At 54.5% G+C, this 12202-nt stretch overlaps 1 protein-coding gene across 1 annotated transcript; it reads left to right on the top strand.

Moving 5' to 3' along the window:
• Positions 1 to 500: 500 nt before the first annotated feature.
• Positions 501 to 11935, top strand: LOC105490705 (abhydrolase domain containing 8). The gene is made up of 5 exons (XM_011756618.2): positions 501 to 692; positions 2265 to 3036; positions 8930 to 9100; positions 9270 to 9486; positions 11230 to 11935. The coding sequence occupies exons 2-5, from the start codon at positions 2273 to 2275 to the stop codon at positions 11398 to 11400; spliced, it is 1323 nt and encodes a 440-aa protein (XP_011754920.2). The 5' UTR covers positions 501 to 692; positions 2265 to 2272; the 3' UTR covers positions 11401 to 11935.
• Positions 11936 to 12202: the final 267 nt, after the last annotated feature.

The following is a 12202-nucleotide window of genomic DNA, read 5'->3' as shown; positions in this document are numbered from 1 at the left end:
TTCCCAGGGCTTGGAATTACACAGTCTTGGGTTCAAGTCCCAGCTTTGCCCCTTGCTTGATTTATGTTCTTGTGCCCTTTATGAGCCTCAGTTTCCCCACTGGAGACTGGAAAAAGATCTTGGAGTCTCTGCTTCTAGAATGGAAAGGTCGATACGGAGAGAAGAGTGTGGGAGCCTCGTTTGGACAGGAACAGGACAATTCGGAGGCAGGGGCTGGGAGGCAGGGGCTTGGGAGACCCATTTGCAGAGAGAGGGCCCCGGCCGCGCACTCCCAGGCGTCCCTCAGACTTTAGACTGCAACCCCCTTCTCCGCCTTGAGCCAGGCCCCATCCTCCCGCAACCTCGGTGCACCACCGAAGGGGCGGGGTTGTTGCTCCCAGAGCCCGCCTCCACTCCGGAACTGCCGCCTCTGATTGGGCTTGTAACTAGGCCAGGTCAATCCGCAGCTGCGATAGGCCGAAGTGCCCGCCCGTCGGCACATGGCTCCGCCTACTCGGGGGAGGAACTTAAAGGGCCGGCTCTTTCCGCGGCCGCGGGATGCCCCTGCGCTGACCGCCGGGGGCCGGTGCCCGCCCGCGTAGACGCACCCGGCCTGACCCCGCGCCACCATGTAAACGGCGCCAGCAGGCGGACGCTGGCTTCTCCGCCTGGGACCCCTCCGCCCCGACCCGGGCCCCGCGGCCCTCGATGAGGTGAGCGGGGAGCGGGCCCCAAAAGATCGAAGCCCCGGGGCCTCCACTTCGGAGGAGTGGTGTCCACCAACCCCGCGTTTGGGCTCCTAGGAAGCCACGGAGCCCCAGTGGGCTCGACCCCGCTGCAGGAATGACGAACACCTGGAAGGCGGGGGCCAGGGGCGGGGAAGCGGGACTGGGGTGGCGCCTGTGCGTTGCCCTCTGCAATCCGGGATTAGGGCCCCACTCGAGGTGCGGGGCACAGTCTGCTTCTCCAGTATGTCTGGGGCCACTGCGGGCTCAGTCTCGGGCGTGCGTTACCTTAGCGGCGCCCAACCTGGGGTAGGGGGCAGGCAGGCAGTTGGCCCCATCTCCAGGCCCTAGACACCTAGACAATGGGGGTGCACTGCTCGGGTATCCCCCCTTAGGTTATGTAACCGCCTGTGGTTGCCATGGACACGGGGGCGGGGGTGGCCCAAGGAGTGGGATGGAGGCTTGGAGGCCCCCAGCCAGGGCCTTGCCTTTCCCATCCTCTTCTCCACCTCCGAGGACTTGTGTAGCAGATCCCCAGAATCCAGAGTGCCAAGGAGGAAGTTCAGAGTCTAGCTTCCTCTCAGAGTATCTGGGTCTCAGCTTGGCCCTCTATGAAACAGACCCCGGCTCACCCCGGTCTAGAGGAGCTAAGCAAGGCTTTCTGTGGCTCAGTTCCCAACCCCCTCTCCCAGGGCCTCATCTTTCAGGAGTCAGATTCAGAGCCAGGAGTCTCACTGGGGGCTCACCAAAGATTTGCACATTTTAGATGCCTTAGGAGGCCATGGGGATATGTGAGTTAGTGAGTGTATACCTGGATGAGTTAGTGAGTTAGTGCATACCTGAATGAGTAAGTTAGTGTATACCTGAATGAATGACTTAGGAGGCCATAAATGGTATAAACTCCAGCTTGTGGGGAGGGGGTGTCTTCAGGCTGGTCCATGTTTGCCAGAATGTCCCCTTCTCCAGGAACATCCCCCACCAGACCCCACCACCTTCCCTGTGGACACCCTATGGGGTAAGCCATAGCTACCTCTTTCTCTCTGAGGATAGACTAGGTGGCCCAGGAGGGTGTCTGACTACCACAAAGGCACTGCCCAGACCAAACATCTCAGGGCAGGATGGCTCACACCTGTAATCCCAGCACTTTGGGAGGCCGAGGCAGGCGGAACATTTGAGGTCAGGAATTCAAGACCAGCCTGGCCAACATGGTGAAACCCCATCTCTACAGAAAATACAAAAATTAGCTAGACATGGTGGCACCTGCCTGTAATCCCAGCTACTGAGGAAGCTGAGGCAGGAGAATCGCTTGAACCCAGGCGGGGGAGGTTGCAGTAAGCCGAGATACTGCCACTGCACTCCAGCCTGGATGACAAAGTGAGACGGTCTCAAACACACACACACACACACACACACACACACACACACACACACACCCCTCAGTGCCATGGCTCACTTGCTCTGGCGCTCCCCAAACTGGAGTCTACAAGGGTTCTGCTAACGCTCAGGGTAGAGGGTTCTCATTGAGACAGCACCTGAACTGGCTGCTGTCCCCACTCACAGGACACACCATGCTGACCGGGGTGACCGACGGTATCTTCTGTTGCCTGCTGGGCACGCCCCCCAACGCCGTGGGGCCATTGGAGAGCGTCGAGTCCAGCGATGGCTACACCTTTGTAGAGGTCAAGCCCGGACGCGTGCTGCGAGTGAAGCATGCAGGACCCGCCCCGGCCGCTGCCGCACCTCCGCCATTATCCGCATCCTCGGATGCAGCCCAGGGGGACCTTTCTGGCTTGGTCCGCTGTCAGCGCCGGATCACCGTGTACCGCAATGGGCGGTTGCTGGTGGAAAACCTGGGCCGAGCCCCTCGAGCCGACCTCCTGCACGGGCAGAATGGCTCTGGGGAGCCGCCGGCCGCCCTGGAGGTGGAGCTGGCCGATCCAGCGGGCAGCGATGGCCGCTCGGCCCCCGGCAGCGGCAGCGGCAGCGGCAGCGGCAGTGGCAGTGGCGGGCGGCGGCGGCGAGCCCGGCGCCCCAAGAGGACCATCCATATTGACTGTGAGAAGCGCATCACTAGCTGCAAAGGCGCCCAGGCCGACGTGGTGCTGTTTTTCATCCATGGTGTCGGCGGTTCCCTGGCCATCTGGAAGGAGCAACTGGACTTCTTTGTGCGCCTAGGCTATGAGGTGGTGGCTCCTGACCTGGCGGGCCACGGGGCCAGCTCTGCGCCCCAGGTGGCCGCAGCCTACACCTTCTATGCGCTGGCTGAGGACATGCGAGCGATCTTCAAGCGCTATGCCAAGAAGCGAAACGTGCTCATCGGCCATTCCTACGGGTAAGTGAACCCTGGCACGTGGGGTGGGGGTGAGGGATGGGGGTCAGCAGGGACTGACAGTCACAAAATACTGAGTTTTTGGCTGGGCCCTGTGGCTCACGCCTGTAATCCCAGCACTTTGGGAAGCCGAGGCGGACGGATCACCCGAGGTCTGGTGTTCGAGAACAGCCTGGCCAAGGTGGTGAAACCCCGTCTCTACCAAAAATACAGAAATTAGCCAGATATGGTGGCACGCACCTGTAGTCCCAGTTACTGGGGAGGCTGAGGCAGGATAATCGCTTGAACCAGGGAGGTGGAGGTTGCAGTGAGCCAAGATTGCACCACTGTACTCCAGCCTGGGTGACAGAGTGAGACTCAGTCTCAAAAAAAACAAAAAACAAAAAACTGAATTTTCAGTCCAGATGCCGCTGATGCCTGTAATCCCAGTGCTTTGGGGGGCCAAGGCAGGAGGATATCTTGAGGCAAGGAGTTCAAGACCAGCCTGGGCAACATAGGGAGACCCTAGCTCTGCAAAAAGTACAAAAATTAGCTAGGTGAGGAGGTGCACACATATACTTCCAGCTACTTAAGGGGCTGAGGCAGGAGATCGCTTGAGCCTGGGAGGTTGAGGCTGCAGTGAACTGTGATCACACCACTGCACTCCAGCCTGGGCAACATGGCAAGACCCTGTCTCTCTTTAAAAAAAAAAAAAAAAAAAAAAAGGGCCAGGCACAGTGGTCCACACTTGTAGATGGATCACTGGAGATGAGCCTGGACAACATGGCAAAACCCTATCTCTTAAAACAAACAAACAAAAATCCTAATTTTTCCCCTTGAAAAAAAATCCCATTTTTTATTATTTAAGTTTTACTTTTTCTTTTAAATAGAGATAGTGTCTCACTATATTACATCTTATTAAAGAACAAGATGTTCTTTAACTCCTGGGTTCAAGTGGTCTTCGCACCTCAGCCTCCCAAAGTGCTGGGATTACAGGTGTGAGTCATTGTGCTCAGCCTTAATTTTTTCTTTTTTCTTAGATGGAGTCTCGCTGGGTCCCCCAGGCTGGAATGCAGTGATGAGATCTTGGCTCACTGCAAGCTCCACCTCCCAGATTCATGACATTGTCCTGCCTCAGCCTCCTGAGTAGCTGGGACTACAGGCACCCGCCACCACACCTGGCTAATTTTTTGTATTTTTAGAAGAGACAGGGTTTCATCATGTTAGCCAGGATGGTCTCGATCTCCCGACCTCGTGATCCTCCCTCCTCAGCCTCCCAAAGTGCTGGGATTACAGGCGTGAGCCACCGGGCCCAGCCAATTTTCAAGTTTAAAAAAAATTATGTAGAGATGGCGGGGGTCTCATTATGTTGCCCAAGCTGGTCTTGAACTCCTGGGCTCAAGCCATCCTCCCTCCTTGGCCTCCCGACATGGTGGGATAATAGGTATGAGCCACTATACCAGGCTGAAATCTCCCATTAACATATGTGTTCAGACAGGGATTTCCATCATCACTGATATTATTTCACATTGTTCTAAAGCAGAATGTGAAATGTTGCTCAGGCCAGGTGCAGTGGCTCATGCCTGTAATCGTAGCACTTTAGGAAGCCAAAGCAGACAGATCACTTGAAGTCGGGAGTTCAACACCAGCTTGGCCAACATGGTGAAACCCCATCTCTACTAAAGGTACAAAAAATTAGCCAGGCATGATGGTGTGTGCCTGTAATCCCAGCAACTCGGGAGTCTGAGGCAGGAGAATCACTTGAACCTGGGAGGCAGAGGTTGCAGTGAGCGGAGATCACACCACTGCACTCCAGCCTGAGCAACAAGGTGAGACTCCGCAAAAAAAAAAAAAAAAAAAAAAAAAAAAAAAGCAGTGTTGTTTAATCCCAGCACTAACATTTTTGGCCAGGTTATTTTTTTTTTCCTGTGGGGGGCTTTAGGATGTTTAGTAGTATCCCTGGCTTCTGCACAGTTGATGCAACTACACAATCTAGTGTTGATCATGACAGTCAAAAATGTCTTCAGAAGTTGCCAAATGTGCACTGGTGGGCAGAATTACCCCTGGCTGAGAACCACTGCCTTAGACTAAGTTCAAAACTCAGCTGCCCTGGAGATCCCTGTGCATTCAGGAAGGGCTCATTGGAATCCTATAAATTCTAGGCATTTACAAAGGCATAGGTTACTGAAATTCACTCCTGCTTAAAGGGCAGATAATATAACCTAAAACTTACCAATAACCCTTCCATGGAAGGCTTGGTCCCCAGGGCTTGACCACTACCAAGTGGCCTCATTCTTTCCCTTATCCAGGAAGAAAGGCAAGATTGGAACAGCCAGGTGGGTTGAGCACCACTGTTTTAGAGATTCTAGCCTATGCAATTAGACAAGAAAAAGAGGCCGGGCGCAGTGGCTCACACCTGTAATCCCAGCACTTTGGGAGGCCGAGGAGGGCAGATCACGAGGTCAGGAGATCGAGACCATCCTGGCTAACACGGTGAAACCCCGTCTCTACTAAAAATACAAAAAATTAGCCAGGCATGATGGTGGGCGCCTGTAGTCCCAGCTACTCGGGAGGCTGAGGCAGGAGAATGGCATGAACCCAGGAGGCGGAGCTTGCAGTGAGCCAAGAACGTGCCACTGAACTCCAGCCTGGGCAACAGAGTGAGACTCTGTCTCAAAAATTTTAAAAACAGAAAAAAGAGAAAAAAAAGAAAAATAAATAAGTGGCCAGGTGTGGTGGCTTACACCTGTAATCCCAACACTTTGGGAGGCTGAGGTGGGAGGACTGCTGTAGCTGAGGAGTTGCCGAAGACCAACCTGGGCAGCATAAGCAAGATCTTATCTCTACAAAAAATTAAAAAGTAAAAAAAGAAAACAAGGAAGTTACATAAGTATCTAAAAGAAAGGAATCCAGACTGAGAGGTAACAGCTCTTATTTGTTTATATTTGTTTATATGATAACATACTCAAAAGTTGATGCTTATGATAAAGTATTCCTCTAATTAAATGAGCATCCACCTGCCAGGCACAGTGGCTCACACCTGTAATCCCAGCACTTTCAGAGGCTGAGGCAGGCGGATCACGAGGTCAGGAGTTCAAGACCAGCCTGGCCAAAATGGTGAAACCCTGTCTCTACTAAAAATACAAAAATTAGCTGGGTGTGCTGACAGGCACCTGTAATCCCAGCTACTCAGGAGGCTGAGGCAGGATAATCATTCGAACCCATGAGGCGGAGGCTGCAGTGAGCCGAGATTACACCATTGCACTCCAGCCTGGACAACAGGGCAAGACTCTGTCTCCAGAAAAAGAAAACAAAAAACACCCACCTATAATAGTTCCCATGACCCCATAACAATGCTATGAGGTCAGCACATTTACAACTTCAGGAATGTGGAAGCTGAAGCTCAGAGAGGTGAAGCAACCTGCCCAAAGACATACAGGAAGTCCCTGACACAATCACGTCTGCCTGACTCCTGTCTGTATCCTTTCTTCGTTACGGCAGGGGCTGGCAAACATTTCCTTAAAGGGTCAGATAGCGAATATTTTAGGTTTGCAGGTCATACAGTCACTGTTGGAACTTCTGATAAAATTTTATTTAGGAAACATTTTTTGGCCAGGCACGGTGGCTCACGCCTCTAATCCCAGCACTTTGAGGGGCCAAGGTGGGCAGATCGCCCGAGGTCGGGAGTTCGAGACCAGCCTAACTAACATGGTGAAATCCCGTCTCTACTAAAAATACAAAAATTAGCCAGGCATAGTGGCGGGCGCCTGTGATCCCAGCTACTTGGGAGGCTGAGGCAGGATAATCGCTTGAACTCGGGAGGTGGAGGTTGCAGAGAGCCGAGATCATGCCACTGTGCTCCAGCCTGGGTGACAGAGTGAGACTCTGTCTCAGAAGAAAAAAAACAAAAAACAAAAACTTTATTTAGAAAACATTTTTCAAATCTCCAAAAGTGTTAACTGTATTTACAAAAGCAAATGACTAGCCCAGAGGCCATACATAGTTTGCTGACCCCTGCTTTAGTAGGAATGAGGAACTGAACTTTGGGGGCTCCTCAGGCCATGCCCTTCCATCTTGTATAAGGAAGACAGATATGTCTTGCCCAGAGGCAGGTGGTGGAACATCCTAAAAAGGAAGGGATAGTAGGAAACCGTGACCTCCTCTGGGCAGCCAGAAGCATTTGTTTAATCAGATTGCTTTCCTAACACTTGCTGATAAGTAATTCTTACTGCTTTCGGGTCATGGTGACTTTCAGAATCTGATGAGAGCCAGACACAGTGGCTCTATAATCTCAACACTTTGGAAGGCCAAGGTGGAAGGATCACTTGAGCCCAGGAGTTCAAGACCAGCCTGGGCAACATAGTGAGACCCCCATCTCTACAAAAATTTTTAAAAATTAAAATAAAAAGTCTGGTGAAGCTTCTGGATCCAGATTCTCTCTTCAAAATAAGTTCCATCCTCAACACTCAATCTCACACTTTCACGGTATTTGAGAGGCCGCCCCCATCCCTCACCCCTTCAGGTGTCCATGGACCCCAGGGGAAGAATCTTGGCTTTCAAGGTTCTTCTTGAACCTTCTGGGTAAGGGGAGGACACGAACCCCCTCACCAGGCCGGGTGTCACAGCTCACACCTGTAATCCCAGCACTTTGGGAGGCTAAGGCCAGAGGATTGATCGCTTGAGCCCAGGAGTTCAAGACCAGCTTAGCCAACATAAGCTTAGCCAACATAAGGAGATCCTGTCTTTATAAAAAAATTTTTTTTTTTTTTTTTGAGCTGAAATCTTGCTCGTCGCCCAGGCTGGAGTGCAGTGGCACGATCTCGGCTCACTGCAAGCTCAGCCTCCCAGGTACTCGCCATTCTCCTGCCTCAGCCTCCCGAGTAGCTGGGACTACAGGCGCCCGCCACCATGCGCAGCTAATTTTTTGTATTTTTAGCAGGGACGGGGTTTTACCATGTTAGCCAGGATGGTCTCGATCTCCTGACCTCGTGATCCGCCCGCCTCGGCCTCCCAAAGTGCTGGGATTACATACGTGAGCCACCACGCCTGGCCATAAAAATTTTTAAAAATTAGCCGAGCATGGTGGCACATGCCTGTAGTCCCAACTACTCAGAAGGCTGAGGTGGGAGGATCACTTGAGCCCAGGAAGTCAAGGCTGCAGGGAGCTATGATTATGCCACTGCACCACTCCAGCCTAGGTGACAGCAAAACCTTGTCTTAAAAACAGAACAGGCCAGTCCCAGTGGCTCACGCCTGTAATCTCAGCACTTTGGGAAGCCAAGGTGGGCAGATCACTTGAGGTCAGGAGTTCTCGACCAGCCTGAGCAACATGCTGAAACCCTGTGTCTACTAAAAAATACAAAAATTAGCCAGGTGTGGTGGTGAACGCCTGTACTCCCAGCTACTCAGGAGGCTGAGGAAGGAGAATCAGTTGAACCTGGGAGCCAGAGGTTGTAGTGAGCTGAGATTGCATCACTGTACTCCAACCTGGGCAACAGATTGAGACTCCGTCTCAAAAACAAAAACAAAAACAAACCAGGCCAGGCGCAGTGGCTCATGTCTGTAATCCCAGCACTTTGGGAGGCCAAGGCGGCTGGATCACCTAAGGTCAGGAATTCAAGTCCAGCCGGACCAACATGGTGAAACCCCATCTCTACTAAAAATACAAAAATTATCTGGGTGTGGTGGTGTGCGGCTGCAATCCCAGCTACTCGGGAGACTGAGGCAGGAGAATCGCTTGAACCCAGGAGGCAGAGGTTGCAGTGAGCCAAGATCGAGCCACTGCACTCCAGCCTGGGCGACAGAGTAAAACTCTGTCTCAAACAAAAACAAAACAAAACAAAACAAAATGGTCACTGCTTGTATCCTGCTGACCGCCTCCCTTCAATCCTCCCATCACCCCACCCATTCCGGGCAGTGTCTCTTTCTGCACATTCCTGGCACATGAGTACCCAGACCTAGTGCACAAGGTCATCATGATCAATGGCGGGGGCCCTACGGCGCTGGAGCCCAGCTTCTGCTCAATCTTCAACATGCCCACCTGCGTCCTGCACTGTTTGTCACCCTGCCTGGCCTGGAGCTTTCTCAAGTGAGTGCCCCCATCCCAAAGGCCGTGATCCTGGCCCTGGCGAACCCAGGCGTCTGCTCGAGTTGGACGGGAGGGGGGCTGTACTGCTGGGAGGAGGGCTGGCATCGGGGGCACCCCGCGGCAGGCGGGCTGGCGTGAGAGGCTCTAGCGGTGCCTCTACCACCACCAGGGCCGGCTTCGCCCGCCAAGGAGCCAAGGAGAAGCAGCTGTTAAAGGAGGGCAACGCTTTCAACGTGTCATCCTTCGTGCTCCGGGCCATGATGAGCGGCCAGTACTGGCCAGAGGGCGACGAGGTCTACCACGCCGAGCTCACCGTGCCGGTCCTGCTTGTCCACGGCATGCACGATAAGTTTGTGCCCGTAGAGGAAGACCAGCGGATGGCTGAGGTAGAGGAGGGCACCCGGAGCGCCACAGCTACAAATCCCCAGGGTGCAGCCCAGGAGGGGCGTGGCCTCTACGGGGGGCGTGGTAGTGTTTGGAGGGCGTGCTTTCTTCCCGAGGGGGCGTGGTCGCCGGGTGGGCATGGTGTCTAGATGCTGCATCTTGTTCTGACCCCAGGCAAACAGGAGCATTAGGTCTAGCATCAAAGGTATAATCTAGAAAGCAGGGCTGCCCTGGACAGGTATTAGCAATTATGCACCGTTCCCCCACCGCATGTAAGAAGGCTCTCCTCACAGCGGAGGATTTGTATAAGAGACCGGTGACTATATAATTCTAGGAGACCGGCACCAGGGGATCTTTAGATTAGAAACTCTAATTAGCGAGTTCAGATTAGAAAGGGTCTGGGGATCCTTAGTACTTAGAAGAGCCTTGGATACTAGCCGGGCGCGGTGGCTCACGCCTGGAATCCCAGCACTTTGGGAGGCCGAGGCGGGCGGATCACGAGGTCAGGAGATCGAGACCACGGTGAAACCCCATCTCTACTAAAAATACAAAAAATTGGCCGGGCGCAGTGGCGGGCGCCTGTAGTCCCAGCTACTAGGGAGGCTGAGGCAGGAGAATGGCGTGAACCCGGGAGGCGGAGCTTGCAGTGAGCCGAGATCGCGCCACCGCACTCCAGCCTGGGCGACAGAGCGAGACTCCGTCTCAAAAAAAAAAAAAAAGAATAGCCTTGGATACTAGTCTGGCGAGGTGGTTCACGCAGATAATTGCTGCAACTTGGGAGGCTGAGTGGGGCAGATCGGTTGAACCCAGGAGTTCAGGGCTGCAGTGAGCCATATTCGCACCACTGCGCTCCAGCCTGGGCGACAGAGCAAGACCTCATTTCTCGAAAAAAAAAAAAATTAAAGTATAGCTCTGTACTGGTGGTTCTTAACTAAGGAAGATTCTGCCCCCAAAGGACACGTGGAAATGCATGGAGACATTTTTGGGTGTCATGACTGAGGGGGAGGGGGTACTACTGGCATCTGGTGGATGGAGGCCAGGGATGCCGCTCAACACCCTACAAATGCGCAGGATAGCAGCCCCACACCAGCTACCTCCCACCCCCACCAGCAAAGAATGATCCAGCTCCTAATGTTGGATCCTCCTCCGAGTCAGGCACGGTGGCTCGCACCTGTAGTCCCAGCACTTTGGGAGACCGAGGCGGGCAGATCACCTCAGGTCAGGAGTTGGAGACCAGCCTGGCCAACGGTGAAACCCCATCTCTACTAAAAATACAAAAATAAGCCGGGTGTGGTGGCGCGTGCCTGTAATCCCAGCTACTCGGGAGGCTGAGGCAGGAGAATCGCTTGAACCCAGGAGGCAGATGTTGGAGTGAGCCGAGATTGCGCCACTGCACTCCAGCCTGAGTGACAGAGCAAGACTCCGCCTCCAGAAAAAAAAAAAAAAAGAAAGAAAAAAGAAAATCCTTCTCCGGGCGTGCTGTACACACTTAATAAATGCTGGACGCCTGAATTCTGGATAAATGCCTGAATTCTGGATGAATGCTGGATGCCTAGTTCGGCTCCAGCAGGGCGACAGGCCATCCTCTAGCTCCCCCTTGAGTGGAAGTGGAGAGATGCAGGGTAGATGGGAGGAGGGACTTTTGGATGCTGCGGGCCAAGTGTGGATGGCGGAGTCCCAGGGAAGCCTGGCCTCTCGCTCCACCCTCCTGCCCCCGCCTACCCTGAGCCCCGCGTCTTCTGCAGATCCTGCTCCTGGCATTCCTGAAGCTCATCGACGAGGGCAGCCACATGGTGATGCTGGAATGCCCCGAGACAGTCAACACGCTGCTCCACGAATTCCTGCTCTGGGAGCCCGAGCCCTCGCCCAAGGCTCTGCCCGAGCCACTGCCGGCGCCTCCAGAAGACAAGAAGTAAACGCCGGGTCGGCGGGGCATCGCTTGGTGAGCACAGCCGCAGCAGGAGGAGGCCGGAGCCTGCGCCGGGTCTGCAGCGCAGACCACCTGGGCGGGCCGTTCGCTCCGGTGGGCGGGGCCAGGTCAGGGAGACGTCCCCAGGCTGGCTGGGCGGGGCGTGGCATCTGAGAGAGCCCAGCGGACACTCCGCTCTCTGCTTCGGTCCCGCGGGGCCCATCGGCGTTTCGGGGTTGCAGCCGGGACCCTCGCGGAAGATGACCTTGTACAGAAGCTCTCCCCCACTTTCCCCACGACGCCACGGTCGAGGCAGGCCCCCCACCCCGCTCTCTGTCTTCCGTGTCAGCCGTGCTTGATCCTGGGACCCACGATCCCCACGGGGACCCTCGGGGCCCCATCCCGTTGCCCGAGACCCTCCCTACCCCCCATTCCTCGGCGCTGGGAGCTATTTTTGTCCAAGGTGGGAGGGATGGGGGGGCTAGCGCCACCGAACCTGCACATCTCAACCTGTAACTCAATAAACAGAAGTGACAATCGGAGTCTCCAGACCTGTGCTGGGTGACCACAGGGCAGGGTGTTCACCGCCCGGAGCCTCAGTTTTCCCATCTGCAGACTGGGCTCAGGCTGATGCCTCGAGCTCAGGATCGACTTCGACAATGTCTGGGATCCACGTTAGCTTCCTGAATTTCCTCTCACACCTCAGAAGGCTGGGCCTCCTTGGACAGTATTCCCCAGGGCAGGAGGCAACTTAACAAGAGGTGAGCCCGGCCGGACGTGGTGGCGCGGTGGCTGACGCCTGTAATCCC

Source organism: Macaca nemestrina, chromosome 20 (genome assembly GCF_043159975.1).
Source record: "Macaca nemestrina isolate mMacNem1 chromosome 20, mMacNem.hap1, whole genome shotgun sequence".
Classification (NCBI taxonomy): Eukaryota; Metazoa; Chordata; class Mammalia; order Primates; family Cercopithecidae; genus Macaca; species Macaca nemestrina.
The sequence above is the reverse complement of the archived record's forward strand: the minus strand, read 5'-3'. Positions and strand labels throughout refer to the sequence as shown.